Here is a 27,435-nt window from a genome sequence, read left to right as displayed (position 1 = left end):
CCACAATTTGGTAATTGCCATATGAAGCTTTGTTACGATCATTTTATATGATTCGTACCCTTTTCAAGCTTGCTTTTTGTATCCTTAATTCAGTTATGGCAGCCTTGAATTGAATTTTAGGTCAAAAGTCAAATCAAATTAAGGCAAATAAAGAACAAAAAAGGTCTCCTATATTATGTTTGGTAATTTATAATGTGATTAATAATACAGTGAAAGTTTTTTAAAAGTATATTAAAATAATATTTTTTTAAAAAAAATTGTCAGCCAAAAAAACAACTTAGAAAACACTTTTAAAGGCATGAGCAACTGCAGTGACAATCGAGCACAGCCCAGCAATTTCGTCACGGCTAATCTTGATACTGCAAATCTCGAGTCTTCAAGAGGATACAAGATTGAGAGCTCTCTACATTTAAGCTTTCCAAACTTTTTGGTGCTGGCTCAATCTTCACACCTTGGTGTTGGCTCCTGACTTCCTGAAGATGGCTTGATAATTACATTAGTGGAAAATGGTAATAAGAATAATTAAGTCACAACTTTTCTATACACTTAGTATTCAAGGAACCAAACTACCACTGATGAGAAAGAAATTCAGCTCACTCCTACACGGACTAAATATGCACTCTCCTTAAGATGCATAAATGTCAGATTCCATGCTCTAGTTAACAGAATATGCGGTAACAAGCTTTATGAGGTCCACCACCATTAGTCTTGGTCATACAATGTCATCATGTACATCATCTTTCCCTTTCTTGGCCTGACGAGGCATCATGTTTTCTCAGCTTTGTCAGGATATATGCCATGGCAACTTTGGCACCAAGGCTAGAGTGCCCACGGGACAGGAAGATTACACCCCCTAGAAGAAGCAGACCATTTGCGACAATTTTTTTAGATGGCCTTCTCAGGAATTTCTTCTCTTTGGCTTCACCAGTATCTAGTCCCTGTGCAGCAATCAATGTTGAAGTTGCCTGAGTATCCACAACAGTGTTCAATGTTTCTAGTTCAGGTGGAACCTATGCCACAAGAGAAAACACAAATTTGATGATCTCAATATAATGAAGCAAGTAATTTTTTCGTTTTCAGTAATTTTGGCAGTTTAATCACCTACCCAAGGTTTTGGAAACTGAGTCATTTACACTACATATTTTGAATATTATGTGTAATGTTCTTAAGGAAACCTTGACTTCACCAGTATTTTATTGATAGGCTGTGCTAAGTCAGAAATATTTTCTTTAACAACATCGGTATTTCAAGATGCTGGTGCTCACCTTCTGGATAAGAGTCACTGCAGTAACAGCTGGACCTGTCCAAGGATGACTCATCAGAGAGTATTTGCGTAGTGCATCATTCATCTTGCATACATAGCTCCATATGCCCCTTGAGAAAGCCAACTTTGCCATCTCCAAATTCAAACCAGCATCTTCTTGGTGAAACATTGTGATCTGACAAGCGTTTCTACCAGGGACTGTAAAATAAAGTGATTGAAATTACAAAATAATCAATAAACAAGTAAACTACTTCCATTTAGGAAGAGTTAAAAGAATAGGTAATAGACAATCCAAAAATAAACTGTTTTCATTTAAGAAGAACTAAGAGATCAGGCAAATTGAAAATCATGGACATAGTCTCCAAACATTGACCAGATGATGAAAAGTACCAAACCAAAACAAAAGTGATCAATATCTTGCATGAAGAAACCTTCAGTAGCACCAAAGGATGTTCCATTTCTAACTATATGAATAATAATACAAACTCCAGAAGGAAACATGATATAAATCAAACTGAGTCTGAGCTAAATACTTCATGCTGGAAAGAAACATGCAAGCTCTCTAAAATACTAAATTCCAAACAAATATGAAAATAAAAGGCCCAAAATCAGTGTCAATAAAGCTCATTATGAGACGTTTCATTCCTTGTTTGTTTGTTTTTTATGTTCGTCTACACTGCAATGTCAGGGAGATGATTTGTAGAAAATATTGAATTCCAAATAAATATGAAACTTAAGAGCTATATAATGTAAAAAAAAGTTCAATATCACAACGAGACACATCATGCTCTTTTTTTGTTTGTCTGACGATTTTGCAATGACAAGAAATCACTGCAAAAAGCCAGGTCAGGAACTTACCTTTACTGATTCTCCAACCAGATCTATAGAACTTCACTCGTACAAACCTCCTCTGTCTTACAGCTAAAGGGTATTCGCATTCCTAGACATGATCATCAACATCAAAATATAAATTAAGAATTAGCCATCGAGATGATAAATTCATGATAGCAAGTCCATGCAGGTAAATCACCTTGTAAAATGCAACAACTAACTAATGCTTTCAAACTGATTGCAGTTGATTATTACCTTAATAAAGCAATAAAACGTTTTATCTTTTCCTTCCCACAATCTCCATGCTAAAACATATTCCCTTGGCGTCAAGAGAGGAAATTTCTTAATTGTGCAACCAATTTCAGTTCCATTAGTTCTATCCACCTGCAGCTGCTCATGTTCAACCACGGTCTTATCCCACTGCTTTCTGTATTCATTGTCCATGTAAAAGTCCCTTAGCACCTCCATGGTGCAATTTTCAAACACCGTCAAGCTCAAGTACTTTATAGGAGCATCCTGCAAATATGCAACAAGAAAACACCACGTTACATTAATTCACTCTAATAGCACTCTCCAGTCTCCACCAATAATAACCGATCCCAGTACAAAATAGAAATCAATTGGTCAAGCCCCGCCTTTGTACCATAAGTAATGAACTCATAAAACACATTAAAAATTAAACTCTGAAATGAACGTAATTAATATATTCAACCAACCAAAAGGAGAAAACTTTTAGCAAATTGAAAACAGTACAACATTAGTAGTAGAAGGCAACTAACCTTAGGTTTGAAACATTTGGCAGTATATGCTAGAAGATTGTTTCTCTTATTTGTAACGTTTTCCCATTTCTCATTCTCAATTAGCTTCTCATCCAAATTCTCAATCAAAAACTTCAAGTCAGCTACTGAAACAATCTCTGAAACCCTGCATAAGCAGCAGAAAATAACAGAACTTGCATGTCAGTGAAAAAAATCCACCCAAGATTGAAACTTTGATTCAATTAAACCAACCCCAATTCAACACAAACACCACATCAATAACAAAAATGAAAAATAACCAAAAAGAAAGCATCCACGTAGAAGAAAAGGACAAAATAATTATTTTCTCTTAAAAAACAGGGGCCATATCGAATAAGAAAAGCTAAGTACCTGGAATTAGAGGAGGCAATATCAGTAGCAGAAGCAGCTGGAGAAGAAAAAGAAACGCTATGTCGCCTAGAAGAAGAAGAAGAAGAAGAAGAAGAAGAAGAGAAGAATCTGAGCAGTCTTGTGGAGAAGTTGTAAAGGATAATGCAAAGAAGAACAAAGAGAATAGCACATCCATAACAAAAATTCAGTCTTTCATTTTGGAACCAAAAATCCATTGAAGATTTTAAAGAAGAATAGAGTGATGATCCATTGAAACCAAAGAAACCCATCTTTCTTTAGCAATTCTAAGTAAAACCCATAATTTCTTTTGGCTGATAGAAGAAAACAAAGGATGGAAGATCGGTCGGTCATTAACTAAGTTCACAGCTTTGCTTCTTTGATTTCCCTGACTTTTCTGTCACGACATTTCTCTCTCTCTCTCTCTCTCTCTCTCTTTATTTTTTAAAGTAAATTATTCTTTAGTCCCTGTTGTTTGAATTAAATTATGACTTAATCCTTTATATTTAAGAACCTATAACTTAATCTCTTTACTTGCTGAGTGTCGTTAGGCTTTTCTCTAATCTATCACCATGTGGGTTTTTCTCTAAGAATTTAAATCATGAAATGACTGCGTTTTGGATTAAGGAAAAACCAAATAGTGTCCAAACAAGACAATGGTTAGCAAGATTCTAGGGGCTAAGCTATACATTTTAAACATTGAAGGACTAAGGAACACTTTACTCTCTTTTCTTATTTTCCTTCCTCCTAGTGGCTGTTAGTTGTTACTACAAATTACAATTTTCTTGGTTGGGAAAATTAAGATAATCACAAAAGTTTTGAGTAGGACAATTTTAGTTTATTATTGTTAATGTATCCATTGATTATTTGATTTCTAACATTGCCCCTTACTATGTTGAGATTCTGTCTGATTTTGGACGATCCACAAAAGTTTATATATTTATAGTACAATTTTGAGTGCAAGTTGATGAAAATATTTGGTTCTGGTTAAAATATTGAGAAAAAAGGGAATTGTACTTAATTTTAGTGGAGAATCTTAAAGGATGTGTCATGTCAGGATCACTTGAATATCCACCCAATCCAATCCCTTCCTAGAATAATGCCAAATTATTTTACTAGTAGAAAGATACCACTCTCAAGTTCATGGATAAGAGGATATGCATAAGCTACAAGATCACGCATAGACTCAGCATTGGCAATTATTTCCATCCTCTCCAATTGTTAATAGCAATTTATTGGTGAAAAGCCTCAAGGGATACTGCAGACATAGCAACCATTCACTCCCCCTCTTGTTCTAACTTTTCAGCACCAAACCAATCATAGCGATGAAAATGACATGGCATGAATAATTACCGCAAATTTAAGGATATAGTCAATAATTTTTTTTTCAATGGCACTAAATAAAAGGTTTTGCATAAATCTCTTTCTTTTGGATCACGCTTTCAGTTCATCAGCTTGTCAGATTTACTATACTGCCTTCAAGATGATCAGTCCCTCTTAGAAATTGAATAGTGCCCTTATCTTGTCTCTTAAAGAAGAGAGTTACACACTAGACGAGGTTCTAAAGTGATTTTGCTTTGCTTGAAAACAAAGTAAGCAGCAAGTTCCTTGTCATCAGCCACACTGCACATGCTGTGCACATAAAAGAGTTAGAATCATCAGTTCGTAGGTGACTTTTTTGTTATTCATTCTCTTCGTCTTCCTTCCACTAATACAAAATATCATTTGTTCCACTTTGGGTACTTGGTGCCAAGTGCTGACAGAATCCGACAACTTTGCTGTGTGACATCATTGTCATGATTCTTTCACAAATTGATGAATAACATGAAATAAATGAATTCGTAGCTCATTATGGAGAAACAATAGAATCAATGAGGTTCTTCCTTCAACATCTTTTGCTATATTTCCCTTATTTGCAAATGCAAGATCTCAACCAGTGTCTCCACATAACTATTCTCACCCAAACTGCAACATTAGGACCAGGAAAACAAAAGGAACACTGACTACAAGTAAAACACGACACTCAAAAAACCATGTATTATACATGCAGCGCATCTGCCCCGCAAAACTCATAAGCCCTTCATCCAGTTATGGATGTACTCCAATCAATTCTGAGATATAACTATCTACCTTCACAAGATAATGAAGAACTAGAAGATAGAATTAAAGTTCATGTCACATACACTACCAGGCACTGCCAAATCTTGCAGTATTTGTTTCTTCCTAACTGGTCTGTGAGGGGGAGACAGTTATGATACCATCTTCCAATTTAACTCTAGTTCCCACAGAACCATCAGTGCCAGAACTAGCTCGATCAGTAACAATGCCTTCTTTGCTAGACTCATCCAAGCAGATAACTTGAGCAAAACTCTTTGACATCTGCTTGATAATATCAGTTGGCAAGGTAACTGCATTTCTGTGCTCACTTTCTCCGGCTACACCAACAGCCAGCAGGCTGGCTTGTTGTCTGGCCTTCCTATCTTGCATGGCTTTCTGTCGATCCTCGTAAAAATCAAAATCATCTAAGATAGATGTATCAGTTTCATAATTCTTAAAGATGTTCAACATCTCAACACCCTGCTCCAATTTCACCTGCAATAAATCAAACTTTATATTAGGTACAAGAGAGCTCAGAAAATACATGTTTCGGAATTTCTATTTATAAAAGTGTGAAAAGAAACCAAATAATTTCCTAGAAAAGAAATAGCCACATTATCATTAAAATTTTAAGCTTACATATAGCCAGTGACATCACATGAACTGCAACTGAGTCAGAATAAACTAACTACCTAGACTCTCCAGGAAATGGAATTTCAAGGACCAACAAACCACTGGTAATTTCTTGTTGTGGACCAAAAATACCTAAAGCACTAAGAAATTTTTTGATGTTCCAAATGAATTCCTACCTCCTGCGTGTCTCGACTGTTAGTGACAGGCTTGTTGTCATTATTTTCCAAAACAATGTGACGAAACTGGCTGTTCGGGACATCTTTAATAATGTGCCATTTGACAGGGAACTGCCCACTCCACTTGTCCTGCTGCCAGTAATCCACACTCTTGTCAAAGTCAACAGGTCCAACCATTTCAGCCACCCCACAGAATTGAGCACTAGCATTCACCTGCATATAAGAGTAACAGATAGTACATAAGCAAGAAAAAAGAAATTAGAAGTTCAGAGGCAATAATAAAGATTTAGCATTCACCTGCTACAAGATTAAAAAAAAATTAGAAGAATATAAAGGAAACATAGAAATTAACAAAGAATTAGAAGTTCAAGAGGCATATATGTTGCAGGAGCTTTGGTTTCCCTCCAATATTGGATAGGAGTAAATACAGCACTAAGACATTGATGCATTTAAAAATGTAAACATCACCAAAATCTCTAGTTCAGTGATATATATCAAGTTCTTTCTTTTTGGCCCAAGGCAGTGGTCTGGCTTCCAAGTTACTAATCTTTGAACACTGAAGAATCAGGTATTTACCGAAAATAAGAGAAACACAGGACAAGGATCTTGCTTGTCCTTAGCTTCATGATAGGCAGTATCCAATTTTCTATTCCCATTTGGAGTGCTGGCCCAAACACCATATTTGATGCTCTTGTGAACATTATCTTCACTGTATGACTTGATGATGAAGAACTTAGCATCCTTATATTCAGTCACAAAATCTGATTGGTTGTATGACTCATCATGGATCTTGGCAGATGGTTTGCTATGTTTCTTATCATCAACAGAAGGACCATGATCAGCTGTATTTTGAGCCTTAGACTTTGAGGCCCTTGGTCCTCTGTTTTGCTCGCTAAGAATATCAAGACTACCGTTGCAGCCACATAAGGAAATACTGCTTCTTCCTCGCAATCTGCTGTTTTCAAGGGAGAGCCAGCCCCGGCTGTTTGTCCCCAAACTAGAAATTGATGCACTTCCAAAACCAGATCCCTGATTGTAACCACTCTGCAGATAGGCTCTTTTGTAGGAGTTTGAACCTGATTCAAGGCCATAAAATGATCTTTGTTGATGAGATGCCTGCAACAAAAAACTTGTCAGCTAGCTTTAATACTAAAAGCCATAATCTGCCTCATCAATTGTTATGACGATCCCTGGTGCTCATCATAACATGCTAATCAGTAACAAAAATGCACACTATTTGTACATTAAAAATGTTTGCAGTCATAGCCAAAATTTATGGCAGTGCAAATGTAAGCTAGGGATGTTATTAGGCCTCTTGTACCATGTTTTGGATATGGGTAGAAAAGAAGGATAAGGTTAGTAAAAACCATGTAATAAATTCTTAAAAACATCAGCTGGCCTACTATCTTTATAAGTAAAAAAGCAAGAGCCTTCAAACAATCATTTAGTCATTTATTGGCAAATAATAAATAAGGTCTTTTGCATGATTGGTTTGCTAGGGCTACAGAAATCTTGCATAAATCATCATTTAAAGTTATGATAAAATTTCCAAATACTAAGCTTATAAAATTGATCTCGGACAAAACAATCTGCACCATTAATTACAGTAACATCTTGTAATGAGAAAAGGTAAGTGGCATCATGTATTATCAACAGAATATTAAAAAAAAGGTAAGAAAACAAACCATTCCAACATTCTGCCCAAATGACCCAAGCATGCCAATAGGCTGTGGAGAAACTGCAGGTGAAAAGGGGGACAAGGGCCTATTTCTATCAGAGGGCTTTGACCAAGCTGACCAAAGTCCTCCAGATCTCAATCCATCAAACCCATGCTGCAGATCATGGAAACCATGTTTTCCTGGAAAACTGCCTCCACTAATTGATCCCACAGGAGGATAACTAGGCCTTGGGCCGAAAAGCATGTTATCACCTTGTTGGTCGATGTTTGCCAATGTGTTGAACTCTGGTTGTGAAATGGGTGATGGTGAGGTAATATATGACATATTAGGAGGACCTAGATGCTGGTAATAAGGTGGCCCAGAAAATGGAAATTGCTGAGGGGAGTACAAGTGTGCATCACCACCGACAGAAGGTAAAGGAGTGGTGACTGGAGAATAAGGTCCATAGGGCATTTGCGGACTATATCCATATCCAGCATGAAATACAAGAGAGGGATTATCATTGTAGACACCCTAAATAAGATTAAAAAAAAAAGGTCAGGGAATAATAGAAAATGTGATCTAAGTAAGAAAATGATGCAATGGAGGGGGTGCTTACAGGTGACCCAATTTCTAACCCTTCAGCATTTATGTATGGAGGATATTCATCCCATTCACCAGTCGCATTGTCATAACCTGATTGACAACATGAATAAAATGGCCCCTTAGTTAATTTACCTAAGATATCAAGAATCAGAAACTAAAACAGAAAAATATTGCAGTTACATGCATTTGACGTCTAAACATTAATGCTTAGTGTCATCTGTGTGACATCAATGATCAGTGTGATCAGTGACTGTCAAGTTCAGGGCCCTAAAAAGGACTGTGAGACTAACCCCTGTAGTAGAACGCCTGTGCCTGAGGGGCATAAATATTAGGTGGATAGACAGCACGATCTCCAGGAGAACCAAAAGCTTCAGATTGACCTGTGTTATCCCTCGGATGACCTAAAGGAGCTGTATCCTGAGAGGAATTAGGAGAAACTGACGTCTCATTTTTTGCTGATAGAGTCTGAAAAGAAGTTATAAATAAGGCTTATTTTAAACTTGTGAGTATGGAAAGAAAAAAAAAGTTCTGAGGATTGAAGTTTATGTATAACTACCCGCTCCTCCATGTTATCTGATTCAGCAGGTTTCTCTTCTGCATCCATGATCAGTATGCTCAGTGACTTAGTAGAGTCTTAGAAACACAGGCACTACAAATTTATTGACCAATCAAAGCTAAAATTGGAGATACGAAAACTTGAAGCTATGAATATGTGCGCACAAATCCACACATTCAGACCTATGCACGTATGATAAATATAAGAACGTGAATACTTAAAAAAAAACAAAAAAACAAAAAAACCAGTAAGATCTATTCGATACAAGAATTAAACAGGCTACCGCCATACATAATACAAAACAATGAGCAACCACTCATTAGTAACCAAATTCTATACACTATAACCATTCTTTGATCAGTCAAAGATATCAGCTTGACAACAATAAGTTAGCTCATAAAAACAGACATCACCTTGAATTCTCAAGCATATCAAACATTTTTCTTTTCATGCCACTGGCTCATAATTCCAGAAAGCAACCATGTCAAGAAATCAATTAAGCTTCTTGAACCTCCCCTTCACAATACTTCACTGAATAATTAGCTATACATGACAAGCAAAACGGAGAAGTTGCAATAATTAAGGTCACCTCACACAACCCAGATCTCAGATCTCAAAATGAAACACCCAGCACAGCCCAGATCAAAGCAATTTAATACCTCATACATGTTTACAATATCTCAGCGTACAAAAAGACAAGGATCCTCCAAAAACTAAAGAAAGAAAAAGAAAGATTGACTTTTTATATTCAAACGAACATGACCAAACAATCCACAAGCCAATTCATCCTTTAAATGACTTAATCTCCATCAAATCAAAACACCCCAACAACAAAAAGGAGACTTTGAATTAAAAAGAAAAAGGAAAAAGATAAAAACTGTATACAATTATGATGAAGATAAGAAGTGGGGCAGGTAGAGAAGTACCAGAGGGACGATCTGGATCAGGTTGTGATAGTGATTGGGTTGCCGCCATATGAATGAATCAGAGGAAGATCTCTTCAGAAATGGCACCAGAATCTAAGTCAAAATACCAAAAAAGTATATATCTTTTTCCCAACATAGTTATATAGAGGGAGTGAACAATTTTAAAATTAAAAATAAATAAGTCGAGTGTAGTAGAACTCCATCAATGTTTTTTAAAAAAAAAATATTTAAAAAAATATTAAATTAATAGTTTTATTATTATTTTATTATTTTAATGTTAAAAATATTATTTTAATATATTTTTAATTGAAAAATATTTTTTATAAAAATATTATATATCATATTACTAAATACACACCTGGTTTCTGATTCGATCAAGTTTAAAATAGTAAACAATTTAGCCAAAATTAAACCTAGGATAAATTTTTGATTTTATAAATTTGCAATTAGCTGAGTTGAACCAATTTAGCCAAAATTAAACCTAGGATAAATAGTAAACAAGTATAAAAGAAAAAAGTTCTTCAACTCTCACATCCTGCCTTGCACTGATTTGAAAAAAGAAAAGAAAAGAAAAGAAATTTTATTATTTTAATATATTTTTTAATTGAAAGATATTTATGTATTGTATTACTAATATATTGTATTTTAAAATATATTAAAATAATAAAATTTCTTTTCTTTTCCTTTTAATATTAATTTAATAAAAATATGAAATAAATAATCACGCTGTTAACTTTATTTTTCATAGAGTGATCAAATTAAATATTTTATACAAGTACAGGGACAAAAGGAGTCACAATCCCTCAATTTATAATGGAAGCATCTAAAAATCAACTTATAGTTACGACAAACATCACCCTAAGGTATCTCCTCTCTCAAGGAAGATTTATTTATTTATTTTGCATATATAGGAGTAGAACTCAACAAAATTTGCATGACATGCCACTCCTAACAATCACGACCACAGACAGGCATAAACACAAATTCTCAAACCAAACTGCGGTCTTGGTTGTAAAATTTGACTCTTCAATTTTGTGTCCACAAACTGTTTGACATAATATCCCAACCATTTTTATGATATTACAAATGCTTTAAACAACTCTTCTCGTTTTGTTAACTAGGCATGGAAGTGGCACAGTGTTATCTAGATGGCAATGCAGACGCAGTAGAGTTTTGTACGCATGAGCCGTATCACAATGTTTTAGCAGCTGCAACTTACACTTTGCAGGAGGGGGATAGGCCGAGTCGAACTGGTAGCATTTCACTTTTCGATGTAAATCCTGATGTGGGTCGGTTCGAGTTGTTTTACCGCGTGGAGACTGGGGGGATTTTTGACATTAAGTGGAGTCCTGTCGTTGGGAATGTGGGTCCAATGCTTGCGCAAGCTGATGCTGATGGTTGCTTGAGAGTTCATGGATTAGAGTGCTGTTCTAATGGAGGTAAAAGAACTTCGATTTTGAAAATTTAAGTTGCGTGGCATGTGCGCGCGTATTTATGAGTGAAGTTTTGATTCTTGAAAAATATGAAGTGAAAAAAGGAATTTTGCCCATGAATAATGTTATTGGTGTATAGTTAATCTTACAATTTTCCATGTCCTTAAAAACGCATTTTCTTGGAAACAAATGATGGTGGTCCTTCTTATTTCCTTCTTACATGTTAATATCATGGGTGACTGCTAAGTTAGTAAGTTTATAAACTCTTTTGGCGTTGCCCTAAAAAACCCGGGATAGGACCTTTTTCGTACTTGTGATAGGAGGGATTCAGAAAGGGGAAGGGTTAACATTGATATGTAACCTAACAATTGGACAAAGTAGGAAAATAATGGTTATATGGACTGAAATTATAAATTTAGTGACTTGACTACGAAATCTATGCTCTTGTTGTCTTGTTTGCTTGGTTCTTAGGAGTTTTTTGTTAATTCTTGATGCAGGGGACTCTCTATCTCTAAGAGAGATAGTTGGTGAAAAAATAAGCTCCTCTATGTGTCTTTGTGTGGACTGGAATCCATCAACCACATCTATCTCAGTGGGGCTTTCTGATGGTTCTGTATCTGTAGTGTCCTTTTCAGAGTCCCAGTTAAATGTAATTCAAGAGTGGAAAGCACATGATTTTGAGCTATGGGCTGCATCATTTGACATTCACCAACCTCAGTTGGTATACACTGGTTCGGATGATTGCAAATTCAGTTGTTGGGATTTAAGGGATGGTCCTTCCAATTTGGTGTTTCAGAATTCTAAAGTCCATAAGATGGGTGTCTGTTGCATTGCAAAGAGTCCTAGGGACCCTAATATCTTACTCACCGGTAGTTATGATGAGTATCTAAGGCTATGGGATGTAAGATCAATTTCCAAACCAGTCAATGAAACTTCAGTTTGTTTAGGGGGAGGAGTTTGGAGAGTCAAGCACCACCCATATGTACCAGGCGTGGTCTTAGCAGCTTGCATGCACAATTGCTTTGCAGTTGTGAAGATTGATGAGGAGAAAGGAGAAGTGATGGAAACCTATACCAAGCATGGCTCACTTGCTTACGGTGCAGATTGGCAGAGGGGGAATTTATCTCATAAGGTCAAACAAAACAGCTCTGTAGTGGCTACTTGTTCCTTTTATGATCGGCTTCTTCAGATATGGATACCAGAAAGTAGCGTTGTTAAGCAACTTTAATGCAGTTAAATATATATGTGAAATTAATGACTGAGAAATATTTTTTACATTCAGAGAAGAGAAATACTTTCAGCGAAGACATATTTTTTAATATGAACAATTATTTTAGATTAAACATGATGATTTACCATATCTTTTATACTTAAATTGTAAATGATTATTCAGGATCATCAGACATATAGTTTTGAAACTTGGTAATGTTTAAGTTTTTTGGATCTGGAATGTTTGTCAAACTCATGTTATATTGGGCTTAGCTGACTATCAAGTTTAAATTCTTTGGGTTTGATATATTTATTAGATTTATTTAATTTAATTTTTTTTAATAAATAAAAATCTTAACCAAAACTTAGCTCAATAACTTACAATAAAAACTCAATAGTTCCAGTATTGTTTTTATTGTTTATTCAAAATAGACCTCAGTCAGGCATCCCTTAAACAGGGTCCTAGTATGATCAATGCTTGCACAGATGGGAACAACGTGGTGACTTTAGATTTATTGAACCACTTGAAATTGTTATTAATTTCTATGAGCCTATACCTCTTTATGGTTGTGGGTGATTCCCCGCCTATCCTTGCTCTATGTGTTATAGTAGCTCTAGCATTTGCTGCTTGAAAAGAGTGAAAATTGCACACCATGGCATAAGACAGAGAGGATGCTTTTGTTCTTGAACTAAAGAGAGACTGTTTCTGAGGTTGATCTTTGAATAAGAACAGATTGTTGGACAAGGACGGTAGCTTGTTTGAGTCGCATCAGAAAAACCTATAAGGTTTGTGTTGGTGGTTCAAATCTGCCACCAATGCAAACAACATATTTTGTTGCGGTGCAAACTCAACCCCTTCAGAAAGAGTTGAGGTTGCACCGCAGCCGCAACCTCAAGCCCAACTCTGGCTAGTCTTGAAAATTTTCAGTCCCTGATAAGATTTGAAATTACTTCATGTAGAACCCATACCACATTAATTTTTTCAGTCTTATTTCCCTGCAAAACCCGTTTCTGATCTTTAATTTAAGATTGTTCTAAACACCACAAATGTCTCTCATTGTCTTGTAGATTTTAGCCTCTACATGGTTCAGTCATCAATTTAGACTCTTTACAGAAATGGGTTGGCCCAAGCTTTCATGGTTGGTTTTGCTGTGTTGGGTTCTTTCATCTCTGTGCTTTAGAGCTCTCTGTGATGATGCAGAGGTATCTGTGAAGTTCTTGATGGCTCCCCATGCATTCTCACACTTGAACATAGTTACATTTGAGTTTTATATCAACAAAACTCATCCCTAGAAAATGAATCTGGAGTAAATGTTTGAAAATCCGGTTTCCTTTCTATTTTCTGGTTTATTGTCACTGTTGGTTCATTCATTGAAACTTTTCTTCTTCATTCTCTGTTAACTTATTGTAATTGAATAACATGCATGCAACTGGATAGTGGCTCTCAATCTGATTGTGGAGCTAGTAAGGTTTCCTACCAGGGCTTGCAAAATGGGAATCATATACATTTGAGGTCTGCGTCAAGGGGTCTCAAGGAGTTGGCTGTGCTACCTCTAACTGGACTGTTGGTTAAGAAACCTTCTTTCATTCTTTTTGAGTAAATATTGTGAAATTCCTTTAACAGCTATCCTTTCTGCAGATACCAATTTCTACAGTGACTACAAGAAATAAGCAAACGTAAGTAGTTAAGCATTGTTAAAAATGTTGTGTGGTCATCTGTTGATCTATTTATACTGAAGTTCCTTATGATTTTCTGATACTTAACATGAGTATCTTGGTTCTCATAGAGCAAAAGAATTCAAGATCTCTTGATATTGAGGAGTTTTGATCTATGATTGCATGGAATGGCACAAAGGGATCCCTATAGCCGATCCCAACTAGATTGCGATTGAGGCATGGTTATTACAAAAAAACTGAAAGATTTTGTTAATTCACTGTGTATCCAGAGACATTTACACTGTGGATTCACACATTGCAATGCTTTTTTTTATTATTATTATTATCTCCCTCCCTTGTCCTCCAGAAAAAATGGGCAGTAAGCATGGCTCCTCTACATTGGGATAATGGCAATTAGTACTGCCAGTGTTTGCATTTGTTTTTGTGTTCGATCTTTTCTTGATTTTCAACTGGGAGGTGGAGGTAATCCATGCTGGTTTGGCGTCACCCTCTCCTTTCTGAAAATTTTGTACTACTATTTAGCTTTTTTAATTCCCATCTAACTGTCCTGCATGCTTTTACCAAGTAAACTTCTGGTTAGTTAGGGTTTCGTTTTTGGTCATTTTGGGGCTGTGTTTATTTAAGTCTATTTGGGAGACCTGTTGGAGAGTTCTAATTATGACCCCCCCCCCCCCCCACCCCACCCCACCCCCGTCACAAAAAGAATGAATGAATTATTAAACATGTTGTGGACCTCAAGATCAAGTGAATTAGGCAGAAGATAGAAAATATTACTAGCTAGCTAGCTAGTCGTATTCCTAATCTCGAAGAGACATGCATGCATGCAATTGGCTCAACAGGGACTGGTGATGAAACTTTCACTTCAGTTTTCTTCATAAGAAAACAAACAAACTTGCTTAACATCCTTACAATACTATATAGCACTGATCCCAAAATGACAACAACTAATTAAATATAAATATACTGATCCCAAAACAATCTTGAATGTATACTGATTTAAGTTTTCTGAATAAAACATGGATTACTTATGAATAGGAATGATTAAATTAAGAGATAATATATTAATAGGTTATATAAGGAACTATCTTTTATGAATTTTTTATTTATTTGAGTATTTACGCTGATTCTTTCAATTTATTTGACTGATTGCACTCATCAAATATGATCAATTACATCAATTTTATTACTGGAATATTGATTTCGCTGTCGATTCTCTATGAAATCACCAATCTAAGCTGATATTATTTTATTTTTCAAGGATAATAATATATCAAGTGCTTATATTTTATACTCATAATTGTTTTACAAATATCAAACATATAAATTTGAATAAAATATAATTAAAACTCGATGTTTCCAAAGTTGCTAACAAACAAGGTATGTACGTATAATGCTCCTATATAACTTTACATGCTCTTCTTACAGTAATCGTGATTCACACGTCCATTGCATCATGACAATGCCATTTTTTTTTCCCTCTCCAGCTAGCCAGAGTGCGTTGTTTACGCGGTTGAGATTGCGTTTCAATTAAAACGCAGGAGTCAAGTGTTTGGTAATATCAAAAACGCTAAAATTAACTGGTGGGACCCATGACAATTCACGTTCAAAACGCTACATTCATCACGAAGCAGCTCCTGACTGCTTTTTTAAATTTTGCATTCGCGTGCACAGTGCAATTCATTTGCACTGTGCACGCAAACAGTGCAATTCACTTGCACTGTTCGGGTTTTTTTTTTTTTTTTTTAAGTGTGTGTATAGTTTTTGTATATTTTGAACAGTGCAATTTGCACTGTTCGGGTGTTTTTTTTTTATATAGTGTGTATAGTTTTTGTATATATTTTTTTAAAAAAAACTAGTTTTACATTGTCATGTAAACAATATTTTCTTTCCTGAAAAACTAGTATAGAAAGAATTAAATTCACTCGCACTGTATATCAAATTAATTTTATTCATGATAATATTTTATCTAATTTTATTGCACGCTCAAAAAATTATAGAAACTGTAGTTCTTGTGGAATGAATTTTATACATAATGGAATTGTAGATGGTTTAAATGCATAATAAAAAATATTTTATATAAAGTATTATTTATTTCATGAAGTAATAGTAATAGTTAAATCTACAATATTTAAATTAAAAATCATCAATTTTAATATGTATATTTTAATTATTTTATAACCTCAATTTAAAAAGTATTTTTTTAACCAAACACATTAAACTACTTTTTCTTCAACCTCAATTTCAACCACAGTTTTAACCAAACACCTATTTTTTCAAACCAACTTCAACTAAAAGTACTTTTTATAAAACAACTTTTTTCAAACCATAACCATAAAAACTACCGCAATACCAAACACAGACTGAATCTCGTACCAGCTGGAATATCCTCATCTTTTGATAATTGGAGTAAACAAAGCATGTGTGCTGCCCCACGTCAAACAACAACCGTACAGGTTTAGAAATTTTCTAAAGATCGTAGTTGGTATGGGTACAAATAAAACTGAAAATTCTACAAAAAAAAAAAAAATTAAATGATAAATTAAACCATAAAAAAAATTGAATAAATAGATTAGAATATTAAAATAGTATTTGGTTTTTTGAAGAAAAAAATTAGTATAGTTGTTGTGAATACACAACCTCCAGATGCATTTAATTTGAACTAGCTATTTAAAATGCAAGTCATCACCTTTTTATAAACTATAAATTTGGAATTATCAGAGCTTGTTTTGTCTTTTAATAAATGGTTGGGAAAGCTAGACTTGTTGTTGTTTTGAATGGGTATTTTGAAAGATAGTTTGAAAAATAGAAATGAGATTAAAAGGTATTTCATTGATTCTAGTAAGAATCCTAATGATTATAAATTTAATATTTTAAGTTTATGAAAAAGTAATACTTCAAAATATAATATAATATACTTTCAATGGTTATACAACATGTGCTAGTTATTTTTACATCTACAATGACTTTTTAATCGGTTTTTAACACTGACGTTCGTATACTCAATCAATTTAAAAGTTTTCTTTCTCCAACAATAATTTAATCACTTATTTATTGTCAAAATTAATTGTATCATGTACCAGTTATAACCGACATTATTAGAACTTTGATGAATGATTTTGAAATCTATAAAAACCTTAAGTCATGTAATTTTTTTTATAAACTTACACCTTCTATTTTATGATTTATTAATTAATGCATTTTCAATCTAATATTTCTACTTTTTTATTTTGTAGAATTTGGTAAAAAGTTGCATCTAGCAATGGAGGATTATTAGATAAAAAAAATTAGGGAATTTATTGAAAACGTATGATAAAAATACTACCTTCTATTTTTATATCTTCAAAATTAATTTATCATGTTATAATTCTAGATTTTGATGTCAATAGTATAATCCAAAAAACCCTATAAAATTTTATAATTCAAAAATTTATTTTTATATCTTCAAAATTAATTTATCATTTACTATTTATAAAAAAATCTAAAAAACCGTATAAATTGACAAAATATTAATCCCCTTGAATAATATTAATATATTAATTCATGATAATTTTAGAAATTAACTTAATCAAGTTCTTACTTGATTTTTATTTTAGATCTAAAAATATAGTCCTTGAATAAATTATATTTTAGTTTATATGCTGTTTCAGTAATCACCACATGCAATTAATTAATTAATTACGGCTTCATAGTTGATCCGAACCTTTCACCATGAAAGATTAAGGTACAAGCAAGATGTATTTTTTATTACAATTTTGTTATTATATATCTTACAAGTAACAAACAAGGTTATTGCAATAAATGCAATTGTAGAATCCACCAAGCAATATACTTGCCAAATTACAAAGATTGTATCTTTACTCTTAATAATTAAACACTGTACAAAGGAAGGAAGAGTCTCCCTGAAAATAAAATTAAGTTCATACATAAAGCAATGGTCTCTAAGGCTCTTCTTGTTTCACAGCCTTAATATGTTAGGGAGGACTTATCTGACAGATCAAGCTAAGGCTCTTCTTGTTTCACAGCGCGCACAGCCTTAGGTTTTTCGTTTTTTGTACTCGATATACTGTCAGTCAGTTCAAGGCCTTTGGTCTCAAACGGAAACAGCATAACGCAGCATCCTGCTACAAATATTATGCACACGAAAAGAATAAGTGCTGCTGTCTGATGACATCCTTGCACCAGACTTACTGCCACAAGCGGGCAAATCATCCCTCCAATTCTTCCCATCGAACTTGCAACTCCAATGCCTGTTGATCTCACTGATGTTGGGTAAATCTGGCAAACAAACAACCATATTTTATCACAGACAAGTAACTTGAGTTCAATGATAAACAAAATGGTGGGATATTCAATGCGTGAAGATTCAACTCCTATAGGCCATGTGTACTATTGAGTGCGAAATGTAAAATTGCTTGCAGATTTCTGCCATAAGTGGGATGAAGTACAGGTTTTAGTTATAGTACAGACGGGACTCGCGTGCCACGCAGGCCTCTCCAAATTTTTTCAAAAAGTAAAAAAATAATATTCAAATAACAATAACATGAAACATATTAGATTAAATTTTTTCAAAATTAGTGGACTGGGTTAAAAAATAATATTCATTGGATTAATAACATGAGACAAATCAGGTTAAAAAAATAATATTTATCATCGAAACGAGTGGACTAAGTTATAAGATTAACAATACACTGTAAAAAACAAACATAAAAAAACCACACAAAAAATTTCAAACCATAAAAAAATAAAAATTTAAAATAACTAAAATTAAAATAATGAGGACTAAACAATGCACAAAAATAATTGAAAGAAACTAATTAGGGACTAAATTGAAAAACAAAATAAATAAAGAAAAGGATAAAAAAAATAAGGACCAAAATGGAAACCAAACAAAATTAAATCAAACTCCCAATGACATAATTAAAAAAAAAACATAAAAAAAGGATAAAAAAATAGCAATAAAAAGAAGAAGGACTAGATTATATAAGAAGATCTAATTAGATTAAATGATTAGAGATGAAATTAAAAACAAAACAAACTTAAAAAGCATTGAATCTAACAAAAATAGAAATCAAAAGAATGAAGACCAAACCCAAAACAAATAAAAACTGGAGGACACAAAGAGCTTTGCACGTATACCAAGGCATGGGAGAGAGAAAATAAGTGGAGGAGAAAAAAAGTCGATCGTTGCTGCACCGCCGCTCATATGCCAATATGCACCACTCTGAAAGATGTGTCGCTATCTTTCATGTCAGATGAGTAGGCAATCAACCTTTTTTTACCACTATACGTGCCTCAACGCGCCACCCAAATAGAGCAGGGGGCGACGACATGCCTACACGTGCATGGCAAGCGTAGGCTAACTTTATCAATTTATTAATATTATAATATTGCAAATTACTAAAACAACGTTAAGGGCATACAAATATTATAAAAAAAAATCATGATGCAAATACGAAAATACCTTCTTAAGAGCCTTTAATTTATCGAAGTCAAAGGGCAAAAACAAAATTTAATTGTACATAAAATGTGTAAAGACATAAGAACCCCTCACTTAAAGGTCAATATTTCTTGGACATGAAGGGCTCGAAAGTTATTTCACTGTACAAATAAACTTGTAAAGAAGCAAAATCCCCTGGACCAAAGGCTAATTTTTCCAAGCCCCCAGGGATAATATACTATTTTTCCTATACATAAAATACACAAAACAAAAATCTTGCCCCCAATCCATTCTCAAATGACATTTGAATCCCATGGAAAATACGGTTTTACCCTCACTTCAAAGGCAATTGTTAAGAATGAAGAGCAAAATAGTAATTATATTGTTTGAATCCACAATGTATCTCCTCACATCCTATAGTAAAACACTGAACCCTTTTAATTTTTTTTTTGTTAATACACTAATAGTCTTGGCTTAGTTATTGTTGATTTTCATTGTTCATACACACACACAAAACACTAGACTTATTGTTCATTTTCTAACAATTCATTTTAGTTTTATTTTGTTCAATTAATCCTAATTGAAGGCCAATTACTTGTAATCTCTTAGTCATACGTGAAATTGAAAGAAGGGGTCCAAAATAAAAAAGTTGCCAAACATGGATGACTTGTCAGAGATTGCATAAAAAATACTCATAGGTCCTTAATCTTTCAAAATAAAGCAATTTATACAATTTAGGTTCATTGAGATTTTAAAAAATCCATTTTGATGCACAAGTTCATTTGTGTTTTTCATAACCTATTTTTGGGTTATTCCCCAAATTCAATTTTTTTCCCAACCTAAAAAAAAAATGAAACAGTGCCCTTTTGAACGATACTATTCTCCTTATTCCCCTGCACACGTAAAGGCAAGGGAAGAAAAGGTTTATTCCCCTGTTTTTTTCCCGCTTTCCCTCTCTCTCCTGAAGATCCAAAACCGACACGACCCACACCCATTGACCTGTCAAAGATGAAAAGGCAAAGGAGACAAGCTCTGTGGCACCTTGGAACGACTGTCCAGTGGCCGCCCAACCACCTTACCCATTCAGCGCGATTGGACTGGGTAGGGGTGGCTTTCTCCCCTGACCTCCTATAAATACAGGAGAGGGACAAACAAAAAGAGGGGATGAATGTAAGAGAAGGGAAATAAATGTTCGAGATATAGAGAAGGTGAAGAGCAAAAAAAACAAAAAGGGGGGATTTCGAGGAAAAACGATAAATTTGAGAGGAAACATAAATGAAAAAGAAATTAAAAAATAGAGGCAAACAAAGGGGGGCAGAAGAAGAGAAAACAGGGGAGAGAATGTTTGAGAAACAGAGGGAACGAGAAAAAAACAGAGAATTATAGTTGAATTTTGAACCAGAGGACGTTTGAGAGGACTAGAGAGGGAGAGAGAATAAAACAGGGAACAAGAGAAAGAACATAGCAGAAGAAATAAAAAGCATAAGGGAAACGCAAAGAAAGAAAGAAGAACCACCAGCCAGTCAGCGCCACAGTCCACAACCGCAACATCGTCCATCGCCACCAGCAGCACCGCTAAGCCGCAAGTCTGCTTTTTTCTCTTCCTCCTCTTCTTCTTCGTCTTCTTTAGGTCACTCCACTGTTCTGCGTGAACAGTGGAGAGTCTCTCCACTGTTTGTTTTAGTTTTTTAGGCCAGACAGTGTCGGCCTAGACCAAAGTGGTTGGGCCGGGCCCAACCTAGTAAAAAAAATCCAAATATCCAAATATCTTTTTAAAAAAATTTATGATTTTCCCGTGTATTTTCCTATCAATTTTGCACAATATTAGTTTGTATTTTTATACTGTAAAGATGCAAATCCGGTATTAAAACACCTGGTTTTCTCCGAAATGTTAAAAAAAAAGTCTTGTTTTCATGCATGCAACCAAGTCTTTTAAAAAAATATATATCATGTTTTTATACAAAGTTTTTTAAAAAAAATATATGTTTTAGAATGCATTTTGGCTTTAATAACCAATTTATCAAAGTCATGAGAACTAGGCTAATATTTCAAAAATTCCAAAAAAATCATTTTGTTTTCTTTTAATATTAATGATTTAAGACGTATTCTTGATATTAAAAAGATAGTTTTCTTTAGTTGACATAGAACGGTTAGGTTTTACTTGATGAGACAAGAATCTCCATACCGAGGAGAACTTTTCTTAAACCATATACAAACCAATAATTAGAAAACACGACAAAACCTTAATTTTTATCAGACAATTAAATAATACAGCTTACCTTAGGTAGGACGTATTTGAGATGCTAATGTTTTTCCTTTATACAACTAGTCCCCGTGCCCGATCTCTGAGACCAATTAGAGTTCCTAATGACCAAAAACTAGGTGGCGATTCTCATTTCTGCTTTCCATTGATAAAAGACAAGAATTTCTTGTCTCTCTATGTTTTCCAGATAGACAAATACCCATACCTGAGAGTTGACGATATCGCCAACGTCACACACGTGCAACAATGTTATTTTTCAATCATTGGTTAAAGAGATGATAAAGAGGGGTTGCCGGATTCCGATGATGAGAGAGAAAGTCATCATCCACTCTAGGGCTTCATGGTGGTTGTTTGGAACCTCAATGTTGGATTTAAGCCGACATAGCAAAAACTAATTCGGTTTAATTTCAGGTTTTGGGCTATTTTTTGGTATTTAGAGTTGATGGAATGATTTGAGGGTGTTATAAGGGTGTTGATGATGTGTTTTTGGATTAAAATAACTTTAAAATTGGTTTTTTTTTTGTTAAAAGAGTCATTGCCCTGATTTTTTGCCACCATTGTGGTGACCGGAATCTAGGCTTGCAAACAACACGTCATTTACCTTGACGGACAACATGTCACCTTTAATTTTTTTTTAAAAAAATAAAAAATGATGGCCCATAGGCTCGCGAGTCTAGGCTCTTTTGCCCCCTCTTTTTTTTAAGGCTAGTTATTAATTTAAGGGGGGACTTTTTTATGGTGTTGTGCGTATTTAAGATTATTTTAATTCAACTATAGTTTTTTTTATATATCTTTTGTATATAAGAATTTTATTTAATAAAATATTTATTTTTAGATAATATTTCTAATATGTGCTGCTTTACATAATATTATTTTTATTTTATTTTATTTAATCACTTTTATTTTATTTAATCAATTTAATATGTGTTTATTTTTAATATTTTTTTAAATAAACAAATTAAGTAAACACAACTGAATAAATATTTCAAATCTTGATTTATACATCTCTTTTGATTTTTCTAATTTAATTTTTAGTTGTCATTAATAATTTTTCATTCCGTTTATTAATACACATAGTTCTTTATTTATTAGATTAATTACATGCATATATGAGTTTTTTAAATTACACTTAAAAATGTTTTATATACAAAATGCATAAATAAACCTACTTTTTATAAAAATCAAATATCTAACTTGCGTGAGTTAAATAGCTAGTAACACAATCACTGCAGTGATTTACAGGACTGCACAAGTCTGCACGTAAAGATGGATGAATAGGGAGGATGGATGGGTCATGTTAGAAGGAATCAAGTAAAACTCGATTTTTAAAAAATTTGGAAAAAAAAAAAGAACTGAAACTCTCTGTTTATGTTTAAATGTAATATTTTTCATTCTAGAAAATTAAAAAAAAAACTAGTTTTTTAGTTTTTCAAATTTATCAAGTATGAAAAACACATTTTAGAAGCTTTTCATAATTTTATTTAGAAGTTTTTGAAAAACAAATGAACAATTCAATATTTTTCTCTTATATGCAAATATTTTTAACAATATAAAATATTAAAAAAATTAAATTCTTTTCATATTTTTCTTATTCATGATAATTTCTAATTTAAATCAAATGAAATTAAATTAGACTATAATAGATATAAAATATTAAGATCAGTATTATAAATTATTAATTTGATTTCTTATAAGAAAATTGTTATAGTCTTGACATATTTATTAGTTTTTTAATGAAAAAATTTCTCTCTTTTTTCTCAATAAATTTCTTGACATCCTTATTAGCACAAGATGACCCAGAGGAGTTGGTGTAAGCTAAAATCTTATTTTTTATTTTTATTTTTATTTTTTGTGAAGGTTCTTGATTATGAGATAATAAAATGAGATTCAACTGCCATGACTCACCTCTGGAGCGTATATAAAGACGATGGTGAAGGTTCCTGTGATACATATTCGAGCACCAAAGAGAAGAACTGTTGTGACACTTGGTGACTGATGGACTACCAATGGCAGCAGGAAGATGCAGCTCACAAAGAACAATACCGCCAATGAAAGCTTACGACCAATCCTATCAACTATGAGAGCTGACACGATGAGCCCCGGAAACTCTGGATCCAAATAAAAGTCAGATGTTATAAGCTTTTCCTTGAACAGATCACAGAATCAGGATTATCGTGTAAATAAAAACACTGCTGTAATATCTGTGAAAACTCACCTGCAAAACTAGCGATTAAAACTTCTTTGTAATCTACATCAGAAGACCCCTGTGACTGCGCTTTAGTGTGATGGCATGTATTGCTCCTATTGTTCAGCTCGGTTGTCAGCAACACAAGGCCATAGTATGAAAACGCATTCCCAAAGAATACCACCCATAAAAGCACGGTTGACCTAATCAGTTTTGGTGAAAGAAGCATTAACAGGGATTTTAAGACCCCCATGTCAGAATCCTTCCAGTTAAGAGGAGTGGCAGAAGGAATAGCAACTTCTTCTGTGCCTTCTGTGGGAAGATTCTTTATTCCTTGTGCCTCGATTTCGTTATCTGTAGTAAGAACACCGAGAGGCAATTCTTTTCCATTTTGTTTGGCTATTTTGTTCAAGACGCTGAGGGCATCAATTTTCTGGCCTTCCAAGCAAAAATACCTTGGTGATTCTGGTGTCATGAAATAAAATAAAAGGAGAGGGAATGAAGGCAGAGCAGATAGCGCCAGCAGCCACCTCCAATTTAATCTAGGCATGATAATCTGTCAGAGAATGAAGCAAGGATGAAACCACATCCAATAGAAGCATGGATATGCAAATGATAGCGTCAAATGACACATCGTAGTGTCCATTAGAGAAAAGCAAGAAAGTTTCGAAATCTTAGGATAAGAAATCATAAGCATACCCATGCTAGCGCAGCCTCAAAGATTGCTCCAAATGTCCAGAATGCTGAGAAAATCACCATCCAAGCACCTCTATTTGGTGCTGGTACAAACTCCAAAAACCAAGCTAGGAGTACAGGACCACCCCCAAGACCAAGACCAACCAAGCAACGAGAAATAAGCAATGTGATATAGTTTGGGGAAAAAGCACTTAAAAAACCAGCTCCAAAAGTAATTATTGCTGTAACCAAGAAACCTTTCCTGAAGAAATACAATAAAAAAACAGTAGAGCACATTTGAGGGAGTACAGAAAAAATATTCCAGCTGTAGTTCAACAAAGAGGCACAGCTTATGTAATCTGACAAAAAAAAAAAAAAGCCACTAAAACCATAGTTGGAGTTGACGGGAGATCTGTTTAAAGCTTTTATTGTGACTTTCAATCAATACAAATGATAGCAGAAGCATCTCCAAGTTCTGTGAATAATTATTATGACCTTCAAGTAAAAAAAGGGTTGTAAACAGAAATGCAGAAAATTATAGAAGGCCAACCTTCTTCCACATCTGTCGGAAACTACACCCCATGAATATGCTCCAACCAGCATGCCAGCAAAAACCACACTGGTTATTAGACTCTCTTGCTGAGAAGTAAGATCCCAATCAGACTTAACTGCTGGTCCTACAAATGATAAAATCATCATCTCCATGGATTCTGAAACCCAACCCATGCCAGCATAGAGAAGCACGAGGTATTGAAATTTTCCAAACCCCATGGCCAGAATGGCGTCATCGACAGTATACCTTGGACCTCCATCTGTCATCTAAAAATATAAAGAAACTAAGGTAACTAATACAAGCATCAATAACTTTTGCTGCTTAATTGGTAGTGTATTACTGCTTGAAAACACCTTAAAAGACCACATAGATCAAGATGATGAATATGATTTGAAAATTACTGAGCTAATCATTACCATGTTTTGAAGATCATGTATGTTTCTTGGAGCAGGAATCAAACTTTGTAGTTAAATTCAGCAGATTATGTCCTACAGTCTATTCAGAGATGCTCTCAAGGCATAAGAAGATTGAATTGAGAAAAAAAATATAAACTTCCCATGTCTCATCCAGTTTTTGGGTGCATCCCTCGCTAATCATGAAACATACATACATACATATAAAAGACAGAATGCTATATTATAAGCAAACATTGTAAAAAAAAAAAAAAAAAGGTCAGCATTTTGAATCACAAGTGTCTAACTTTCACTAAATATAGGATTGATTACTAGCTATCCATTAACAACAAATGAATTTCTTGACGATGAGATAGACGCTAAAGATTTGTTCTTTCAAAGTCAACCAATGTAAGTCTTAATTAAGAATAATAAAGACCATAAAACGCATCATCAAAACAAGCAGATAAATGGGGAACCGGTGGAGAAGGAAGAACAGACCTTAATAAATGCAGATCTTTCTTCTTCTTCTTCTTCTATATGGAATTTATTCTTTTGATTCTGAAACAAAGAATTCCAACGATAAGAAATAGAGTCAAAGAAGGAGAACCCATGTTGAGGGGTTGGCGACCTTCTTGCTGATAGGTCTGTTGTTGTTGTTGTTGTGTTTCCATGTTGGTTGCTGCTCATCTTTTTGATGGGTACAAAAACGAAGGATTTGCATCAACAAATCAACCAATACAAATCTTTAAACCAAGCATACATTCTTAGAGTTTAGGTAGACAAGGGTTTCTCTGTTTTCTTGAGCTAGTTTTTCAGGCTTCGTGGGGTATGAGTTTTGACTCTTCCTCTCCCTGACGTCTACGTATCTTTGGTTGTACGGCAAGCAATGGTTGTGACGAATTTATAGTGGATTACATGTTCTCATTCCAGTTTTATATTAATTGGTTCACTTCTAAGTTTAGGATTGGTTTTTAATTTAAAAAAAAAAACTTTTTTCCAAATAGTTAACACCTAATAAAAAATTAATATATAAAAATAAATTAATTTTAATATAAATAATCAAAATATATATCCTATAATAATTTTATTTTAAAAGATTCATTATTCTAGATAAAATCTCAAAAACAACATATGTATATATATAATTAATATATATATATATATATATATAACTAGCTATTTTAAATTTTTTTGGAAAAAAAGGATAAATATACATGTTTTTTCAATATTTTTTTTTTTAAAAATTTGTAATCATAAATTAAAAAGTATATACATTCATTTACTTAATTTATGGGATTTTCTCATTTTAACATTTTGTTTTTGGTTAAATTTGAACTGTTGTGATACTTCTAATTATCACAAAGTGACTTGGTTGTTGCCACCTCCCTCAATGGCTGGCCTCTATCTATTTGCCGGCCCCTTTGTATTCCCGTTTTCCTCACCCGCTTTTGTCCTTCTTCTCCCAAAATCTCAACCTTTCTTTTTGTTATGTATCATGGAGATACATGTTTTGGGCTCATCTACATTTGTCCCTCTTCTCCCAATGTGTGTGCGTGTATTCTACTTCACTACTAGCTACTAACGTGCAATGTATTACATAAGAAATTAAGTCAAGTTGCTCCTAATTAATCTCATTCAGAATTAATTAATTAATTAATTAATGCATGCAGTACTGAACTTGGGATAACCTAACAGGTAGCCATATAAGCTTAATTA

General features: G+C 33.9%; 4 protein-coding genes across 15 annotated transcripts; 1 reads left to right on the top strand and 3 right to left on the bottom strand.

Moving 5' to 3' along the window:
• Window positions 1-470: 470 nt before the first annotated feature.
• LOC18104733 (uncharacterized) lies at window positions 471-3,660 on the bottom strand. Its single transcript, XM_006374671.3, has 6 exons — window positions 3,244-3,660; window positions 2,875-3,019; window positions 2,351-2,611; window positions 2,123-2,204; window positions 1,266-1,462; window positions 471-1,010 (listed from the first exon to the last, which is right to left on the bottom strand). Exons 1-6 carry the CDS (start codon window positions 3,510-3,512, stop codon window positions 735-737), a joined length of 1,230 nt encoding a protein of 409 aa, XP_006374733.1. The 5' UTR covers window positions 3,513-3,660; the 3' UTR covers window positions 471-734.
• A 1,457-nt stretch (window positions 3,661-5,117) lies between these two features.
• Window positions 5,118-10,061, bottom strand: LOC7497296 (YTH domain-containing protein ECT4). Of its 8 annotated transcripts, none has more exons than XM_024585602.2 (8): window positions 9,893-10,061; window positions 8,967-9,059; window positions 8,701-8,875; window positions 8,424-8,500; window positions 7,832-8,338; window positions 6,723-7,262; window positions 6,147-6,359; window positions 5,118-5,832 (listed from the first exon to the last, which is right to left on the bottom strand). In XM_024585602.2, the coding sequence occupies exons 2-8, from the start codon at window positions 9,012-9,014 to the stop codon at window positions 5,464-5,466; spliced, it is 1,929 nt and encodes a 642-aa protein (XP_024441370.1). In that variant the 5' UTR covers window positions 9,015-9,059; window positions 9,893-10,061; the 3' UTR covers window positions 5,118-5,463. The 8 variants fall into 8 exon arrangements, with proteins under 8 accessions (XP_024441370.1, XP_024441374.1, XP_002320660.2 ...); XM_024585606.2 differs by having other exon boundaries at window positions 8,701-8,827; XM_002320624.4 differs by having other exon boundaries at window positions 8,967-9,004; window positions 9,893-10,060.
• Window positions 10,062-10,612: 551 nt separating this feature from the next.
• LOC18104732 (uncharacterized) lies at window positions 10,613-12,683 on the top strand. Its single transcript, XM_024584754.2, has 3 exons — window positions 10,613-10,755; window positions 11,014-11,331; window positions 11,823-12,683. Exons 2-3 carry the CDS (start codon window positions 11,016-11,018, stop codon window positions 12,551-12,553), a joined length of 1,047 nt encoding a protein of 348 aa, XP_024440522.1. The 5' UTR covers window positions 10,613-10,755; window positions 11,014-11,015; the 3' UTR covers window positions 12,554-12,683.
• A 5,244-nt stretch (window positions 12,684-17,927) lies between these two features.
• LOC18104730 (organic cation/carnitine transporter 7) lies at window positions 17,928-26,604 on the bottom strand. 5 transcript variants are annotated; one of them, XM_052446735.1, is made up of 8 exons: window positions 26,218-26,603; window positions 25,741-25,785; window positions 25,322-25,590; window positions 24,796-25,033; window positions 24,127-24,652; window positions 23,817-24,019; window positions 18,239-18,486; window positions 17,928-18,173 (listed from the first exon to the last, which is right to left on the bottom strand). In XM_052446735.1, exons 1-8 carry the CDS (start codon window positions 26,404-26,406, stop codon window positions 18,167-18,169), a joined length of 1,725 nt encoding a protein of 574 aa, XP_052302695.1. In that variant the 5' UTR covers window positions 26,407-26,603; the 3' UTR covers window positions 17,928-18,166. The 5 variants fall into 5 exon arrangements, 4 of the variants coding, with proteins under 4 accessions (XP_052302695.1, XP_052302694.1, XP_052302696.1 ...); XR_008057182.1 differs by lacking the exon at window positions 23,817-24,019 and having other exon boundaries at window positions 26,218-26,604; XM_052446734.1 differs by having other exon boundaries at window positions 17,928-18,486.
• Window positions 26,605-27,435: the final 831 nt, after the last annotated feature.

Source organism: Populus trichocarpa, chromosome 14 (genome assembly GCF_000002775.5).
Source record: "Populus trichocarpa isolate Nisqually-1 chromosome 14, P.trichocarpa_v4.1, whole genome shotgun sequence".
NCBI classification, from domain to species: domain Eukaryota; kingdom Viridiplantae; phylum Streptophyta; class Magnoliopsida; order Malpighiales; family Salicaceae; genus Populus; species Populus trichocarpa.
This window is presented reverse-complemented; position numbering and strand designations above follow the sequence as displayed.